Source organism: Hyperolius riggenbachi, chromosome 10 (genome assembly GCF_040937935.1).
Source record: "Hyperolius riggenbachi isolate aHypRig1 chromosome 10, aHypRig1.pri, whole genome shotgun sequence".
Taxonomy (NCBI): Eukaryota; Metazoa; Chordata; class Amphibia; order Anura; family Hyperoliidae; genus Hyperolius; species Hyperolius riggenbachi.
In genome coordinates this window covers 277,385,114-277,400,598 of record NC_090655.1, presented here as the reverse complement: position 1 = coordinate 277,400,598, position 15,485 = coordinate 277,385,114, and the positions used below count along the sequence as shown (strand labels likewise).

Here is a 15,485-nt window from a genome sequence, read left to right as displayed (position 1 = left end):
TTTTTAAGTAATAGATCTATCTTTTTGTCCATTGCGTCCTTCAGGACTCCTGCATCTTCAAAAGATAGATCTGACCCTTTGGAGTGTTTGGACAAAGCTGCGTCTAATTTTGGACATTTAACAAACTGATTTATATCTGAATCAGAAAAGGGAAACTTCCTCTTGGCTGCCTTAGGGATAAAAAGTTTTCTCTCTGGCTCTTTCCACTGTGAACCGATAATCTTTTTAATTGACTGATGAAATGGAAAAACCCGACCTGATTGTTGGGCAAGCCCCGAGTAAACTAAGTCCTGAGCTGATAACTCTTTTGGTGTCTCTGAAATCTGTTCAGTGGCGTAGACCGCTTTTAATAGATCATTGATATCATCTGTATTACACAAAAATCTGGACGCCCTTTTCATATCGTCCTCCGAATCCTCCCCTGAATAAACATTTTCCCCCTCCTCTCTATCCGAGACATATTCCCTGCCCTCCAAATCCTCTTCCTCTTCCAACTCCTCCCCTAGTAGCCCTGGGAGAACAGGAAAAGATACAGGCGGGAGCTCAGGAGCAGGCGCCACTGGAGCAGGAGGAACTGCCGGGGTGGGGGAGGGAGCAACCGTCTCCGTTGCAGAGGAAGGTCCAGCAACAGGAACTGAGACAGGGGGTAAAATAGACTCTTTAAATTTTTGCAAAGTATCATTCATATCTCTTTTAACCGATTTCATAATGTTTTTGAAGATAGAGGACGACTCAGAAGCGATTACTGCATCTATACACCCCTGACACAAGGTTTTTGCATAACTAGATGACAGTTTTGTAAAACATTGGCAACATTTCTTAGATTTTTGTCGCCCTGCTGAACCTGTACTAGGTCCAGACTCCACTCTAGCCTGAAAAACACAATAGGATAGAGAGAACATTAGGCTCCAAACCAATGTGGAAACAACAAGCCAGGGATCCAAGATCCCACTCACCCCACCATCCGAGTGTGTATGACCAGCGGCCGCACTGGATGCGGAAGATGTTGCGGAGGCATCCGGGGCTGCGGAGGCAGCAGCTGGGTTAGCTGAAGACTCCTCCATAATGCTGCCCCTCCGCACGCCAGGCGTTCATTTTTAAAATCTCCCCGCCGTCCGCGATGCAACTTCCGGTCCGCCTCCCATGACGACTTCCGGAACTGACGTCACTGCCGGATGTCGTCATAAGCCCAAGAACTGTCTTGCGCAAGAGGAAGGCAGCAGCCCGACAGCCCAATCCCACCCGTGGGCGTCCAAGCGTACAGCGGCCCCAGCAGCAACAGGTCGCGCTAGACATCCTCACACCACCAACCGTCGCTACCAGGTACCGCTCTCCATGACCCTCTCACCCTCCGGCGAGGCCAAAAAACAAAAAATTGGGAGCTGCACTTTCTCCGTGTGTTTCCGGACGGAAACACAAATGAACTGAGGTTGGAGGGGGGCGGGAGCTTTTTATACTTTCTTGGTTGTGTTTCCCCAGAGCATGGGCGGAGCCATTACTCAGAGGGTATCCCAGCTGATGGACATGAGAAATAGTAACTGTAGAATTGAAGTTAGAGAGGAGAGAGTCAGGAATAGATACAGCACCTATTCTGCTGAACTTCTGAGACACAATCTCCTCCCCAGTTCTCCTTGAATGTCGCTGTTGCCCATCCTCTAATGGCCAATCGCCCTGCTTCTTTTACATTAAAATAAAGGTTACTTTTTATATAACTTTTAAACCTTCCTAACCCCGGCTTCCCTTAATAGCTAACAGCGCTATAGCTAGTGAATCAACACCAATGGCCACAACTCATTAAGATCATAATAAGGCAAGTGGAAACATCACCACACATCAATCTGTATTTTACAGGTTCACTAAAGAAGCATGTCTTATTAACATGTAGTGATAAGCTTTCACAGTGAGAGTGCTGTCTTATCACTCCAGTCCTTATGTTTTCACCTTTGTAGTTATTCTCACATGCAGTAGGTAGGAAGGGGAGGAGCACACACAAGGAGCATATAGCTCCACCCCCTGTTGCCAGGACAATTACAGCAAGCCTGGGTAGGACAGCAATAAAAGAAGAGAGAGAGAGGCTGTGGCTGTGTGGCTAGGTCTGTGTGTGTTTGTGTTGGAATTTGTCTGTGTGTGTGTATATTTACATATATATGCTTGGTGTCTCTCTTTCTCCCTCCCTCTCTGTCTATAACAATGAGCATGTTCACACAGCTTCCTTGGTCGCCCATGCCCAAAGCCTATTCAGAGTGGAACCTGTCCTATATTAAAGGGGAACTGAAGTAAGAGGTATACGGAGACTGCCATATTTATTTCTCCTCTGGTGAGGTTACCTTAGAGAATCTATCAGTATTGTACTATTACACCCACCAGCTCCTCTGGTGAGGTTACCTCAGAGATCTATCAGTATTGTACTATTACACCCACCAGCTCCTCTGGTGAGGTTACCTCAGAGATCTATCAGTATTGTGCTATTACACCCACCAGCTCCTCTGGTGAGGTTACCTCAGAGATCTATCAGTATTGTGCTATTACACCCACCAGCTCCTCTGGTGAGGTTACCTCAGAGATCTATCAGTATTGTGCTATTACACCCACAAGCTCCTCTGGTGAGGTCACCTCAGAGATCTATCAGTATTGTGCTATTACACCCACCAGCTCCTCTGGTGAGGTCACCTCAGAGATCTATCAGTATTGTACTATTACACCCACCAGCTCCTCTGGTGAGGTTACCTCAGAGATCTATTAGTATTGTGCTATTACACCCACCAGCTCCTCTGGTGAGGTTACCTCAGAGATCTATCAGTATTGTGCTATTACACCCACCAGCTCCTCTGGTGAGGTTACCTCAGAGATCTATCAGTATTGTGCTATTACACCCACCAGCTCCTCTGGTGAGGTTACCTCAGAGATCTATCAGTATTGTGCTATTACACCCACCAGCTCCTGTGGTGAGGTTGCCTCAGAGATCTATCAGTATTGTGCTATTACACCCACCAGCTCCTCTGGTGAGGTTACCTCAGAGATCTATCAGTATTGTGCTATTACACCCACCAGCTCCTCTGGTGAGGTTACCTCAGAGAATCTATCAGTATTGTGCTATTACACCCACCAGCTCCTCTGGTGAGGTTACCTCAGAGATCTATCAGTATTGTGCTATTACACCCAGCAGCTCCTCTGGTGAGGTTACCTCAGAGATCTATCAGTATTGTACTGTTGCACCCACCAGCTCCTCTGGTGAGGTTACCTCAGAGATCTATCAGTATTGTGCTATTACACCCACCAGCTCCTCTGGTGAGGTTACCTCAGAGATCTATCAGTATTGTGCTATTACACCACCAGCTCCTCTGGTGAGGTTACCTCAGAGATCTATCAGTATTATGCTATTACACCCACCAGCTCCTCTGGTGAGGTTACCTTAAGAGATCTATCAGTATTGTGCTATTACACCACCAGCTCCTCTGGTGAGGTTACCTCAGAGGTCTATCAGTATTGTACTATTACACCCACCAGCTCCTCTGGTGAGGTTACCTCAGAGTTATCAGTATTGTGCTATTACACCCACCAGCTCCTCTGGTGAGGTTACCTCAGAGAATCTATCAGTATTGTACTGTTGCACCAAACACCAATCTCTGTATAATAAAGTGGTGACTAGCCATCCTTCTCATCGTGTTTACTATATTTGTATTATTGGTGATTCTGCAGATCACCATATAATCAGATATAGTATCTGTATTATTGGTGATACTGCGGATCACCAAATAATCAGAACTCAGTTACTTGCTGACACCCATTGTTACAATAGGCGAATGAATGGAAGGAGTGCTGACAGGTAAAAACTGCTCTGGATTTTTAAGGGGAAGATGAAGTGGTTAAACCAGGTTCAAAGGCTTAGCCAATCGTACAGAAAATGCCAAAAGGGAAAAATAATAAACAAGAGGGGTTCACATACTGTTTCATATGACTGTAAAACAAAGACTCAGAGAGAGGGAAATCACCTGTCCTCAGCTCAGTCTGGATAAATGGGAGCTTCTAATATCCCCACATCTGCAGCTCACAGCAGGTAAATAACAATGTTATATAGAACTTTCCTGGAGACTCACATTCTTATTTTTACATTAAAACAAATCAATTTCAAAGCGCTCAAGCGGATCTAACCTTTTGAGCCATACGCATAACCAGAGTGCACTTCAATTAGATCTTAGGCTGTGATCATTCAATTATCAAGCAGTATTTCAGCGCACATCCTATTAACAAGTTCTCATACACAGAAGTCCATCAGCAAATAAAATGTTCAAGTGTTATGTATCTTGCTATGATCAGTATGCTTTCCAGGGCCACCACCAGATTCACCCTTATAAAAAGGCACACTCACCGGACGTCTCTGACCACTGCTAAACTGGTCAGAGAGGGCATGAATCCAGGAGCCTCTGTGCTTCAGGTCAGGGACATAAGGCTGGACACTTGAACGTTTTATTTGCTGATGGACTTATGCGGATGAGAACTTGTTAATAGGATGTGCGCTGAAATACTGCTTGATAATATTCTTTTCTCATTAAAGTGTACCAGAGATGGGAAAATGAAAAAGATGTTATACATACCTGGGGCTTCCTCCAGCCCCATCCGCCTGGATTGCTCCCACACCGCTGTCCTCCGCTGCCCGCAGCTACGAGAACCGGGTCCCCGCACTTCCGTCAGATGGACCCAGTCTAGTGTAAGAGAAGTGCGTTGTTTGCATATCTCTGCAGCAGCCGCTGGAGAGATACGTAGGGGGCGCACTTCATCTGCGTACGCTGGCTCTGATGATGTCAGTGACGGGATCAGGATCTCGCAGCTGCAGGCAGCGGAGGATGGCGGCGTGGGAGCGATCCAGGCGGATGGGGCTGGAGGAAGCCCCAGGTATGTATAAAATCTTTTTTATTTTCCCGTCTCTGGTTTACTTTAAAGGGTTGTATCCTGACTTTGAATTATGCAAAGCAGGGAAATCATTGTGATGTAAAATCTGGTTTATTCGGCTCCCGACAAAAACAAATAGTGATAATTTCAGCACTTGTGTTGTGTTATCAGGAGTGTTGGTCCAGCCAGATAAAAGTGTTTTGGCTTTTACTTACATGCATGCAACTGCAGATCCTGCCTCATTTATATGGATAAAACACCTGGTTTATTAACCATTGCAATGGAAAGTAAGTGAGTGAACACAAGACAAGTTCTAACTAGGCTTAGTACTATATATACCCATATTTATTTCATGATGTCACCTCAGTTCAGGGACTTTAACGCTTTACAAACCAATACACTGAGTAGCATGAAATAATCCTCTGCATTCTGAGTAAATATGCTTTCTTGTGCAAAAAAAAAAAAAAAAAGACAAAGTGAATCGTAACATTTGTAGCCAATACATTTTCCGCACTTAACATAAGTGTTGAATAAGCAATGACTCATGCCAAAAACATTTCCCACACTCAGCACATGAATAGCGCTTCTCACCAGTGTGTATTACCTTCTGTGAGGGCTCATTCACACTAGAAGCGTTTTCAGCCTTTTTTTCAAGCGCCTGTGCAATGAATGTCTATGAGTAGGTTCATATTAGAGCGGTTTGTGCGCTGTGCGTTCACCAATGCGGTGCGTGTACCATTTTCTAGGCAATTTTGCTATAATAGAAAGTATAGGAAGAGCGCTAATCGCGCACAAAAAGTTTCTCCGGGTCAGCCTGCACTTCCTGTCTCCGGGTCAGCCTGCACTTCCTGTTTGAAGCTACAGCTGAAGCAGCCCAAAAAAACGATGATGAGCAGCAAAAGCTGCGTTCCCACAGAGGAGCTGATCACCAAGATCCAGGAATACCGGGAATTCTACAACAGACATCCACACTTCAAGGACACCTCCAAGACAAATGTGGCCGGACTAATATAGCTGCATCCTCCTTCCAGGAGTTCTGGGACTTTCTCACTCAAACAGCACAAGCAGATATAAGTGACTGTTCTGCTGACATTAATCAGATATGTTCTTGCATCATGTGGTTGTGTATGTGTTACTGAGGTCATGGCATTGTGTGCAGAGAACAAGGCAATACTGGGGGGCTTCTAATAGGCTTCACTACAGAATTGGGCCACACACACACACACACACACACACACACACCATACACATCACACATACCATACACACCATACACATACCATACACACACACACACACACCATACACACACAATACACACCATACACACACACACACACACACACACACAAACACCATACATATCATACACACACACGTGTATAATAGATATATATATATATATATATATATATATATATATATATATATATATATATATATATATATATATATATATACACACACACACACACACACACACACATACATACATACATACATACATACATACATACATACATACATACATACATACATACATACATGTTGCTTCTAGTGGTGTGCGTTTTTCAATGCTTCTTCTAATGTCATTGTTAGCAAGCAGCCACAAACATATTTAGCATGTTCTTGTTAAGAATTGGACTTAGAAATGTAAAGGTTTTGTAGATGTGTTTTTTGTAGCAATCTTTATAGGAAAGAGATATCATAACCAACATTTATCATCATTGTGGAAGTCAGAATAGTTTGGTGCTGCCGTGGCTCTGTGGTAAAAGGGCATTATGTAATTTAGTGGTAGGGCCAAGTCTTCTGTAGCAATAAAGGATAATGGGAAGTCCTGTGACTGGGGGTTAGGCCGAGGGCCGGGGTCAGGGATGGGAATTTGGATCAGTGGCATCTCCAGACAGATGTGTTCAGCAGCTATACAACACTGTGTTTGCTACACTAGATTTGCACTAGTTGTATTACACATGTCTAGGCGCACACATGTGTCCTGTTGTAATGCCTTTATCATTGGTAACAAATAACAAAGCGTTTTGTATTTTGTCTTTGCAGTTGACCAGTTGGAAGCATTATGGAGATCTATTCTGGAGAACTACAAAAGTGATTTGATGGCACATAACCTTTACCAGGAAAGTGTTCCAGGGGCCAAACACCGCAGAACATGCAGATATGCTGCCTTTCTGAACCTTATGAAGCCACATTCTTGGGCTGCCCTGTAAGTATTGGAACTGAGACATTTCAAGAATAAGGGGAGGTGGATTATTACCGTCTTTCCCCGAAAATAGTACCTCCTCCAAAAATAAGACCTAGCTTATATTTCAAGCAAGCTTGAAATATAAGCCATCCCCTGAATATAAGGCCTAGTTGGCCGCCTAAAGTCCCCCATTTGCTCCCACCCTCCCTATGCAGAGTGGTGAGTGGAGTGCAACCTATAAAGCAAACAAGAAACTCACTGGCTTCCGAGGGGCCAGCGTTAACACCTCTCTTCAGCAGCGCGCGGCTTCCTCTCCTTGACAACGGCTCTTGTCATGTGATGTACGCACGTCCCGGCGCGTCACATGATGCTTTATAGGTTGCGCTCCGCTCGCCACTCTGCAGAGGGAGGGAATGGCTATACAAGCCTGGGTGGAGATCGGGAATGAATGGAACATGCTGGGGGCTGCCGCTGACTACACAGGGGACACATCTGACTACCGGGGGGGGCACATCTGACTACACAGGGGGCACATCTGACTACTGACTACGATACATGGGGGACACATCTGACTACCGAGGGGGGTGGCACATCTGACTACATGGGGGGCACATTTTACTACAGGGAGCACATACAGTAGTGTCACCCCTCATAATTATAATCCCTCCCTGAAAATAAGCCCTAGCACACCTTTTGGGGGAAAAATTGATATAAGACAGTGTCTTATTTTCGGGGAAACACGGCATTCTCCTTTCTTAACAGTGCAGAAGACAATCTACCTGATGAAGATCCCACACAGACTACCAGAACCGATGTGGACATAACTGAGCCATCATCAGTGGATAGTGGTGTTACATGTGTGCAAGAAGAGGAGGAGGAGAAGATCCCTATGCACTCCCCAGAGAGTCCATCCACGAGTTATACTCCCCCATGGAGAGGGCACTCCTCCGTATGGATAAATGTGATGAAGAGCGAGCCTACTTGCATGACCCCAGCACCCAATTTCTCCTCAGTTCAGCTCCCTCTTTCAGCAAAATACCACAAGGTTGTGTGTCCAACGTGCTATAATTGAGGAGCTTGAGCAATATGTCACACCACATCCACCTAAAGACCCGCAAGACACATCCTACTATAGGCAAAATCATATGGGTAATCCTCATGCTCCACCCCAAACCCCAACTACAGCCATCTTCTCATAGTCAACCTAGATATGACCATCCAAAGTACTCTGTACCAACTTATCCCACATATTCTCTAAGGTATCCACACCCATACTATCCACCCATAGCAGCAGCAGCTATGTGTAAAAGACCAGCAAGTCCCCTAGACTCCTCTCCTGACACAACACTCTTCACAGACCTAAGTGGGCAAGGCAGTGCACAGAACAGACCACTGGAAAATGAGTCTGAGAGTGAGGCAAGGAGCATGTGTAAATTTGAGTTTGAAGAGTGGAATGTAATGTGGCCTCCTAACATAAGCACAATGGTCACTAAGGTTTGTTAGTAAAGGGTTAAGTTTACTTTGTTAAAGCACAATAGTGCAACAGGCCCTATTTTAAAGCACAGGGCACATATTTTTAGTTTCAAATTACATTTAGAGTAATAACTGTGGTTGTGTAGGACAAATAAGCAACAGAGAGAGTGAAGTTCTCTAAAATGTTTACCCAACAATATGAAGACCATTACAAAAGATATATATTTTTTTACAATTAGAAACATTTAAGTGTGCCATGTGAAAGCAACATATGTTATTTTGTGTACTGTGGCCTTTATTTGTACACAAAGTGTAATGTTTATTTTGGGGGGGGAGGGGGGGATCATTATTGTGTCAAGTACTGACAGAAATGCTGGGATGCAGCCAGGAGCGAGGAGGAATGGGCCTTGCCCTTCAAAACAATAAAAGACCCAACTAGAACAACAACAACTCTTCCACCATGGCTAGTCTGTTATCTACAACCCACAAAGCATTGCAGGTAACACTCCCCTTATATATCCTGTCCATTACACTCATCACATATTTTATTATGTTAATTTAACATTTAGAACAAGGGTTCTTTAAATTCAGCCGAAATATAGCTGGAAAATATAAAACGCCCCACCAAACAAACGCTTACAAAAACGCGAGCCAAAAAAAGCACTGCCCACCCAAGCACCAGGTAGAAAAAAAAAAGTGTCACATAATGCAAAACGAAACCGCTAACAGAACGCAATGAGAACGAGGCGTAAAACAAGCTCTGTTTTCTGTTCAAAACATTTCCCACACTCAGCACATGAATTACTGCTTCTCACCAGTGTGAGATCTCTCATGTGTGACAAGATGTGATTCCTGTACAAACTTTTTCCCACACTCAGCACATGAATAGGGCTTCTCACCTGTGTGAGATCTCTTATGCTTGACAAGCAGTGATTTATACCCATAACATTTCCCACACTCAGCACATGAATAGGGCTTCTCACCAGTGTGAGATCTCTCATGTGTGACAAGCAGTGATTTATGCCCATAACATTTCCCACACTCAGCACATGAATAGGGCTTCTCACCAGTGTGAGATCTCTCATGTCTGACAAGATGTGATTTATGCCCATAACATTTCCCACACTCAGCACACGAATAGGGCTTCTCACCAGTATGAGATCTCTCATGTCTGATAAGTAGTGATTTCTGTACAAACTTTTTCCCACACTCAGCACATGAATAAGGCTTCTCACCAGTGTGAGATCTCTCATGTCTGACAAGATGTGATTTATGCTCATAACATTTCTTACACTTAGCACATGAATAGTGCTTCTCACCAGTGTGAAATTTCTCATATATATGTAGGTTTGCACTATTCTTGAAAAAATTTCCACACGAATAGCGCTTATCGCCAGTGTGGGACCTCTCATGTCTATGTAGGTTTGCGCTACTCTTATACAATTTCCCACACTCAGCACATGAATAAGGCTTCTCACCAGTGTGAGATCTCTCATGCCTGACAAGATTTGATTTCTCAGCAAAACATTTCCCACACTCAGCACATGAATAAGGCTTCTCACCAGCGTGAGATCTCCCATGTGTGACAAGAGTTGATTTATAACCAAAACATTTCCCACACTCAGCACATGAATAGGGCTTCTCACCAGTGTGAGATCTCTCATGTCTGACAAGACTTGATTTCCATAGAAAACATTTCCCACACATGGAACAACAATAAGACCCTCCAGCAGGGGGAGAGCTGTGCTGGGTAGGAGGCCCCTCAGGGTTAGACAGGTGAGGGGAGTCTGGGGGAATATTTGGGGTAACTGTGATATCTGCAGGAGACTCTTGTCCAGTGACATCATCATCCGTTGTACAGTCTGTGGATACAGAGAGACGAGTCTCTGAGAGGTTCCTGATGTCGGGACTCCGCCCTGCAAATAGAGAAACATCATCACTTCCTGTTAGAGAATTCTGAGGGGAGGAACAATTATCATTAGGGATGAAAGGAAAGAGGATGGTCGGCACTGCTGTACAGCTTCCTTTATTTGGCAATGTGCAGACAAGTAGGCTGTGTGTTACATCATCACCTCACAGTCCATAAGAAGAGACTAAACACGTACCGGTGCGGGGGTGTTGTTTCACACTATTTTGGTTATGTACTATACTTCCACATGTGTTAATTCATAGTTTGGATGCCTTCAGTGTGAATCTACAATGTTCATAGTCATGAAAATAAACAAAACTCTTTAAATGAGAAGGTGTGTCCAAACTTTTGGTCTGTACTGTATATATACACACTTGGTGTGTGTGTCTCTCTTTCTCCCTCTCTGTGTATGATGCTGAGCATGTTTATTGAGTTTCCGTGGCCTATTCTGAGTGGAACCTGTCCTGTTAAACCTCTGTATGGTCTTGGCCACCATGCTGCAGCTCAGTGTCAGAGTGTTGGCAATCTTCTTATAGTCTAGGCCATCTTTATGTGGAGCAACAATTCTTTTTTTAAGCTCCTCAGAGAGTTCTCTGCCATGAGGAGCCATGCTGAGCTTCCAGTGACCAGTATGAGGGAGTGTGAGAGCAATAACACCAAATGTACCACACCTGCTCCCCATTCACACCTGAGACCTTGTAACACTAACCAGTCACATGACCTCAGGGAGGAAAAGGGCCGGAACCAATTCCCTTCCTCTTCTAAGTTCTCTCCTAGGACATCATTTTTTATGTTCTGTTTAAAATAACTTCTCAACACTCTGCAAATGAAAAAGTACTGCAAAATGATTTTTAACTAGCTGATGGCCTGGTGTTGCCCGAGTATGCATTTGACTGGTGTTGACTGCGCCCACTTTTACTAACCCTAACACACGATTACTTAATGACCAAGTTTGTGAGCTTTGCGGTCTTTGGCATCAATAATTTCCATTGAAATGAAACAAATCCGATTGGCTGTTTGTGGCTCCACCCCCTTTTCTGAATTTGAAGCCCAGTCACCCAATGACCAACTGGACCAGGTTTGAGGCTTGTGCCATTAACAGTGCAGGAAAGGCAGCAATTAAATATTCACCTTAAAAATCAACAGGGGAATTTTGATTGGCTTTTGTAGGCTCCACCCACTTTTCTGAATATAAATCCCAGTCACCCAGTGACCAACTCTGCAAAGTTTGGGAAGCCTGCCATTAACAGTGTAAGAATGGCTGCAGTTTACATTTCCCAGTGAAATTTGTATTTGTCTCCACCCACTTTTTGGTTATGGGGATAAAAAGTCTCCTATATGTTATTCCAGGTGATGTACTATGTGTGGGACAAATTTCATTCAAATCCGTTCAGCCAGTTCTGTGCGATCGAGTAACAAATATCCAAACTGTCACATTTATAATCTTAGTAAGATCTTTTGTTGCCTGCAGGTGGCTTAAAAGGTCATTTATTGATAAGATATGAAAATATCACCAAGGAGAAAACTTAGGGAAAAAGTGAATTGGATTGGGCCCTGAAATGTGTAATTGAGTAGAATTTTGACATTTGTCACTTAGGGGTGTCCTCACTTTTGTTGCCAGCGGTTTAGACATTAATGGCTGTGTGTTGAGTTATGTTGGTGGGACAGCAAATTTACACCATTATACAAGCTGTACACTGACTGCTTTACATTGTATCAAAGGGGTAGATTCATTAAAGCGGTATCGTCACCATAAAAATCAAATTTCAACAGCAACTGGTCTGAGTGTATTAAGTGATAAAGATGCTAATCCTGCATTCAAAACTTGCAAAACTTTTTCTGCTGTTACGGTTTGGAGTCATCACATACTTTAGGGGCACTGGCCCTAGTGCCAAACAGTGCCAAAGAGTTGAATGCTGGGAGTTCTTTTTATCTATAATATATTCCTCCTCTTCCATTTATTTCCCTGCCTAGCTGCTTATCAGAAACACCCTCTGATCACTTGTGTTTACAAGCAAGGCTGAGGTGACTCAGTGATTGGATGTGTAAATAAAAAAAAAAGACTGGGAGGAGGGCAGCTAATGAATACACAATGAGCAAGAGAAAGGAGGGGGAACAAGAGTCAGGGAGGATATGATGTCAGCATTAGCTTGGCAAGATGGCCACTGCCTAGAATAGGATTTTCTGCTTTACCCTTATAAAATTCACAGGAATCATTACATGGATAGCACAATACATCTGTTAAGTAGAAGAAGTATTTATCTACTTATAAGTTTTTTATTTCTAGGTTAGCATGGGTGTCACTTGTTCTTTAAACTGTGGTAATATTACCACGCATATCAAGGGGAAGATGATCTATACTGTGCCCAGCAGGGACATATCTGTTAGTCAGTTTAATAAGGCTTTTTAATATCTAATGTTTATCACTCACCTGTGCTCATCCTTGTAATAACATCTTCCTCCTTAGATGCTCTCTTCACGTCCCCCTCCTCCATAGACTGCTGATCACGCCTCACACGTGTCTCTTCTTCTTCCTCTTTACTTGTCCTCATCATGTCCCCCTCCTCCATAGACTGCTGATCACTCCTCACATACGTCTCCTCTTCTTCCTCTTTACTTGTCCTCATCATGTCACCCTCCTCCATAGACTGCTGGTCACTCCTCACATACGTCTCCTCTTCTTCTTCCTCTTTACTTGTCCTCATCATGTCACCCTCCTCCATAGATTGCTGATCACTCCTCACATACATCTCTTCTTCTTCCTCTTTAATTTTCCCCATCATGTCACCTTCCTCCATAGACTGCTGATCACTCCTCACATACGCCTCTTCTTCTTCCTCTTTAACCACAGCACGTACATGTATCATATCTCCACCCTAATTACACAAAATAAGAAGCACTTTATAATGTGAACACAGATAACAGCATAGACAACAGGAAACAATGTCACATAGTTTGGGGTCTCTAATGACACTCAGTTCCACCTACCTGATGATGGCGGGGGGTGGTGGGAACTTCCTTTAGACAATCCCAGGAATAAAGAGGACCTGTACACCCCTCTGGTGGGTTTCTGTTACTGGATCCATCTGTAGGAAACACACACACTGACTGAATACTATGGGCTCAATGAACTAAGTGTTACCACATTGAAAAGTAAATATTACAGACTAGTGAGGTAAATTACCGGCTTGTGCGGTGAATACCTCAAAAAATGTCAATTCACTAAGATTAGAGCATTTGGCAAAACAAATAAAAAGTTGGGTATTTTTAAGATCTGGCTGGACCTGTCAATAACTAGAAATCAGCATGTGGTAAAATTGACAGACTAGGGAGAAAGCCAATAGGAAGAGCCACCTGGTCCTGCTACTCACCTCATTTGATCAGATGCACTACCAGGTGGGACATCAGAAAGATAAACAAGATACAACAGCAGGAGACGTTTAAAAAGGCTTCCCTGTATCCCTTTAGACATGCAGATCTATATACTGGTACACAGAAGAGGCCCTTTAATGGCATGCATACACATCTAAAGGGATGCAGGAAGTCCTTTACTCTCTAGTAAGCTGTCACACAGGAATGGGTTATGCAGACACTTGTAGGAGAGAACCTCAGCTTGCTGCAGAGACCTCCTTCACAGATGTGAGAATTCTGCATTACCGAGCAGGTCTTACTGAACTGAAGCAACATTTCTCAGTAAATTACCTATTACTGCATGTGTGACAATCTTAGTGAACTTGGAAAAAAAAATCTGCAATACAGAATGCGTTATTTCCCCAACCTCTTTGTTTTGCTAATCAGCCCTTACTGAACTGTCTGTTTGTGTTTATCAGATGAGGGGCATCTAGGAGGACCCCAAGCACTGCTTCCTCCATTACAACTAATAAAGAATCTCCTCTTACTCGGTGATGTGAGGGGCGGCTGATTCTCCATCATGGCATCCTTGTAAAGGTCTTGGTGTCCTTCTATATACTGCCACTCCTCCATGGAGAAATAGACAGTGACATCCTGACATCTCATAGGAACCTGACACATACAATAATACAGTCACCATCCAGACACATATCTTGCTGTTACTGGATAACGTCCCATAATTCCCAGCACCGCTCACCTCTCCTGTCAGCAGCTCAATCATTTTCCTGGTGATTTCCAGAATCTTGTGCTTGTTGTGTCCCTCAGATATCAGGGAGTGAGGTGGGGGCACCGTGATGGTCACATGATCACCAGACTTCACTGGAGGAAATTTCTGTATGGAAAGACCAACACTACCGTCACATGATTTCCCAGAATCCTCCTCAGCTCTCTGGTCAGGTGTGTTTTATGAATAGAAAAATAGTTATATCATGTGACCTCCCAGAATTCTCCTCACCTCTCTAGTCAGCAGACAGATGATCTCCAGGGTGAGGCTGAATATCCTCTTGGTCATGTGACTCTGGTCCTCATCCATCCTCAGTGATGTGGTCATGTGATCTGTACAGGATGCTGCTGCCTTTGGATAGATAATAAGGGGAGGATAATCTAGGTTATACGGCTGTCAGTGGTGAAACTACCAATACAGGACCCCCCTCCCCCCAGCACTCCCCATTGCTGTCACTTGTGGGTGGTGGGGCCATGCAGAGTATTGCAGGAAAGTATAATAAGCTGGTTTATAGCTACCTGTGCACTATACTCACAGCGTGCTGCAGTCCTGTCCTCCCTCTGCCTCCTCTCCAGCTAGCCTTCTCTCCTCACATCCACCTCCCACTGTTACCATTCCTGTGATGTTACAGCAGTGCTGGTAGTGGTAGATGGATGAGGATATGAGGAGAGGCAGAGACTGAGGCTAATGGGAGCAGAGGACTGGAGCACACTGTGACAGCTAGCTATAAACCAATGTAATCCTTCCTCTTACTGCTCTGCATGGAGGTGAGGGAAGGAGCAATACTGGAGTGTGGGCATGGCTGTACTGGGGGAGAAATGGCATTACTGGGGTGGGGGACATTACATACTGGAGGATACTGGCAATGCTGGGGGACATGG

The 15,485-nt window shown here is 44.1% G+C and overlaps 1 protein-coding gene across 1 annotated transcript in view; it reads right to left on the bottom strand.

Moving 5' to 3' along the window:
- The window catches only part of LOC137537230 (uncharacterized), a 73,277-nt gene that overhangs the window by 49,970 nt on the left and 7,822 nt on the right, over positions 1–15,485 (bottom strand). The window contains exons 2-9 of the mRNA XM_068259326.1: positions 14,836–14,955; positions 14,578–14,712; positions 14,369–14,492; positions 13,458–13,555; positions 12,901–13,345; positions 9,376–10,476; positions 4,370–4,482; positions 76–872 (exon numbers count right to left, since the gene is read on the bottom strand). Coding sequence (XP_068115427.1) covers positions 76–872; positions 4,370–4,482; positions 9,376–10,476; positions 12,901–13,345; positions 13,458–13,555; positions 14,369–14,492; positions 14,578–14,712; positions 14,836–14,931 — 2,909 coding nt within the window. The 5' untranslated portion in view covers positions 14,932–14,955. The remainder of the gene's footprint in view (positions 1–75; positions 873–4,369; positions 4,483–9,375; positions 10,477–12,900; positions 13,346–13,457; positions 13,556–14,368; positions 14,493–14,577; positions 14,713–14,835; positions 14,956–15,485) is intronic.